At 52.2% G+C, this 3621-nt stretch overlaps 1 protein-coding gene across 1 annotated transcript in view; it reads right to left on the bottom strand.

Annotated features, from left to right (window-relative positions):
- Window positions 1–3621, bottom strand: part of ASXL2 (additional sex combs like transcriptional regulator 2) — a gene marked incomplete at its 5' end in the record, with an annotated part of 51257 nt that overhangs the window by 12132 nt on the left and 35504 nt on the right. The window contains 2 exons of the mRNA XM_010142315.1: window positions 268–431; window positions 1491–1631. Coding sequence (XP_010140617.1) covers window positions 268–431; window positions 1491–1631 — 305 coding nt within the window. The remainder of the gene's footprint in view (window positions 1–267; window positions 432–1490; window positions 1632–3621) is intronic.

Below are 3621 nucleotides of genomic sequence, written 5' to 3' on the forward strand. Positions count from 1 at the left end.
ATTCCAATGTAATAGAAATGTTGCTCCTGCCGGGGCTGGGAATATAGGGTCAGTTACACAGCATGAGGCCACTGGTTTCACAAACCTGAATTCCTTTTTTCCAGTAGCAACAAACATGCTGTTTTCCACGTTTTTCACACTGTGCACAGAAGAGAAGTCTCTCCTGTCAGACGTAAACAGAGCATTTCGACGTCCAGCCTGAATGCCTGCTGGAGCCGCTCCCTGCCAACCCCACGAGCTCCTCCCCACCCAGGACCCGTGACGTACCTGCCTGTCCACCTCTGGCAGCAGCAGCAGCAGCCGCTGCTGGCACTCAGTCGGCAGCACGGAGAACGTGTGCTTGTTGATGAGAGCCCGCAGGTTTGTGTTCACCAGGATGGAGTCGGGAGTCTCCACGTCAATCTCGGCGCACTTCGTTCTCTTCAGCTGCCCTGCAACGAACCACAGCCGCGTCAGCCACACCTCACCCACGGGGGCATTAAGGCTCCGTCAGCGTTTGCTGTACCTGAGGTTCCAAAACGCCACTTTAGCAAATCCCCTTCACACCTGGATGTGAAACACTTGTTTCTACCTTCGCACATACAGTTAGAACCGAAGGGTGGGGGGTCCTGCTCCATACCTAAGACGCTGTGGCGTGCCAGCTCACCCAGCTCCTGCCAGGGTCCTGGCTCTCGGGGACTGGCAGGAGACTTTTCTCATCAGGGTTTCCAGAGCTGCTTCAGCCACAGCAGTTTTCTATTTTAAGCCTCCAGTTACGGTCGGTTTGTTCCTCGGGATTTCACCTTGTACTTTCTTACTTTGTGCTCAGGAAAAGCATTTCAGAAAAATTCATGGGCACAACACACAAAGTGGTAACGATTAACTCTCCTCTGCCCTTTTCCGTGTGAGAACGGCAGCCTGGCCAGCACCAACCCTCGCGTCCGGCCAGATTTGGGTACGTGCTGCCAGTCCAGAGAAGAATAGCGGAGGAAGTGGTTGTGTGGTGTGCTCTGGCATCTGTGGATGCACCCGGTCTGTTTTGGACACTCAGATTAAAAGTGCATTATTAGCAAAAGGGGCACTGTCAGGTCAGATGCTGCTCCCCCTCACTCCAGGATGGCAGCAATGATTTTCAGGGTAACAGCACCTAATGAGGGCCATGGAGGCATGTCTCATTAGGGGATGTTTGCTCTATTAGAAGCCATTCAGAAGTGGCTCCACAGGTTTAAACAATCCACTCCAGCTGCAGAATTTCCTAATTACAGGGGACAGATGGAACATGCCCTGAAAGGTGCTTGTTTTCATCCAGGATGATCTGCGTAGATAGAGACCTCAGACCTCCCTAAGCTCAGCGAGGTCAGTTCCATCACCGGTAGATGCACCTTCCAGAGCTGCCCACAGTCACCTGAGCAATGGCATCAATGACACGTTTTGCTCAATTTTGTTATTTAGGCTTCACTTCTGCCATCAGAGCAACCAAACCTCTGTCCGCAGAAAAAGAAGTCTCTTACTTGCGTGGAGCCTGTCGGATCTCTGGAATGGCTTCTTCCCCAGCCCTGGCAAGGAGCTGTCGAGCTTAACGGAGGGAGAGGAGCTGGAGGTGGAGTTGTGAGGGCTGCTCGACTGTCCGTCTGTCTGCTTTCCTTCCCAGGCTGCACAGGAGAGTGGAACAGTTACACACGGGAGGTACAGAGAGAGGTACATGAGGAATCTGCTTGGTCTGGAGTAGCAGGCAGCCCCTCATCCCACGGCTCTGGGTCAAGCACTTACGCTCCCGTGCTCGTGTAGCACTTCCTCCCCAACACCTGAAAGCAGAAGACCCCTCTGCAGTTCCTGGCCTGTCACAACCCAAGGGACAGACAGACATTTCGTTTATGGTTTGAGCCTGTTTCCCCGTTAGTCCCATCTCACTTGCCATCTCTACCCCGTAATGACCTCGTTCAAACCGTCTCTCAGAGGCAGCTTTAGTTTCTGTCAGAGTTCACTGTCAGGGAAAATCTTGTCATACTTCCTGTGTACTTTCTAAATTTTAACCTACGGTTGTAGCTTTGCTCTTTTAGACTCCCCTCGGTAGCTTCTCCTCCTCTTTCACATCCTCAAGAGATACTTCCACGTCCTCCTCCAAAGTCACGGCTTTGCCAAACTCACCAGATTTCACCACTACGATTTCTCTTACACATCACTGCCACCCATGTGCTCTTTTACAAACATTTTTCCTGCCAGTGGGAATAGCCTCCTCCCTCCTTTCTCTTCCCTTCAGCGAGATACTGAACAAGCGCTGCTCTTCCCCCTGCCCTCTCCAGTTGCCTGGATAAGAGCAGGTGCTCTCTAAGTCTGGAAAGGCGCTGACGACCCTCATCTCCAAAAAGCTGGTCTGCAGCACCCGTGACTGAGTCACAAACTCAATGTCCGCTGGCTCTGATCAGTGACTTGCACTGATCGATTCCTCCACCGGCTCTGTGCCAGTTTTGCAGCCATATGCCTCTCTTCCGCTCCACCCAGTTCCTTCCCCCTCCCTTACACCAGCTGCTCCAGTTCTGACTAAACTCATCCCTGAAACTGTGGAATCGACGTGTTGCTTCCTATCAAAATATTGTTCTCGCTCCGCTTGTGTGTTTAATTTCCTTCCCCATCTCAACACATCCCACTGGCCTCGCTGGGAGCTGTTTTGATCTACTATTGCATGGACAGGAGGGAAAAAGGGCTCTGGGTGCTGATGAAAACACAACCAAGTACCACTCGTGTCAGCAGCACTCACAGGCTTTGACAGTAATTGGAGTTCAGTCAAACCAGGGGCTACATAAACACATGTTGTTCCTACCCTAAACCCAACATGCAGGGTGACACCCAGGAAGCTGTGGGCTTCCCTGAGACCACAGCTGGAACATCTGGAATGAGTTTGGTCCTTAACTTCCTTCTGTCCCTCGTGATCTTTAAGGCAGGAAAGCTCAGGAGGCTGGATGCTGGCAGGGAGAGGTACCACCACTTCAGGAAAGACAGGCAAGGAAGAGGAGTCAAGAAGGTTCTTTCTACCCACATGAGCTAGTGGAATAACACGAGCTGAGTCCAAGAGTCCTGAGGGAGCCCACCAGCGTCCTTACAAGGCGTTGCTCTACCATCTTTGGAAATAATGGAAGATCGTGGGAAGTTCCCCACAACTAAGAAAGGCAAATGTTGTACTCACTTCAAACGGGGCCAGGCAGACAACCTGAAACAATACGGTCTGGTCAACACGCTTTTCTCCCCAGGAAAACCACGGAGTGACCCCTCTTGGAGCACATTTCTGGTCACACAAAGGACATAACATTGACTGGACGCAGTCACCATGGATTTATCATGGCCGACCAGCCTGCTTGCCTTCTGTGATCAAACTGCTGGATTTGTCGATGAGGGAAGAGGGGTGGATGCCGTTTACCCTGATTTTAGCAAGGCACTGGACATCATGACCCACCATACTGTATGTATGTGAGCTGGGACATCTGGTCTGGATGGGTGGCCAGCTGGGTGGGTAAGCAGTGGGTGAGGTGGCCAGACATGGAGAGGAAGACATAACAACCAGGAGAAAGCTCGGCTGAGGGCCACCAAGGTGCTCCAGGATGGCAGCACCTGTTCTGTGAGGAGAGGCTGAGGGACCGGGGCTGT

This window comes from Buceros rhinoceros, unplaced genomic scaffold, assembly GCF_000710305.1.
Source record: "Buceros rhinoceros silvestris isolate BGI_N320 unplaced genomic scaffold, ASM71030v1 scaffold7238, whole genome shotgun sequence".
Taxonomy (NCBI): Eukaryota; Metazoa; Chordata; class Aves; order Bucerotiformes; family Bucerotidae; genus Buceros; species Buceros rhinoceros.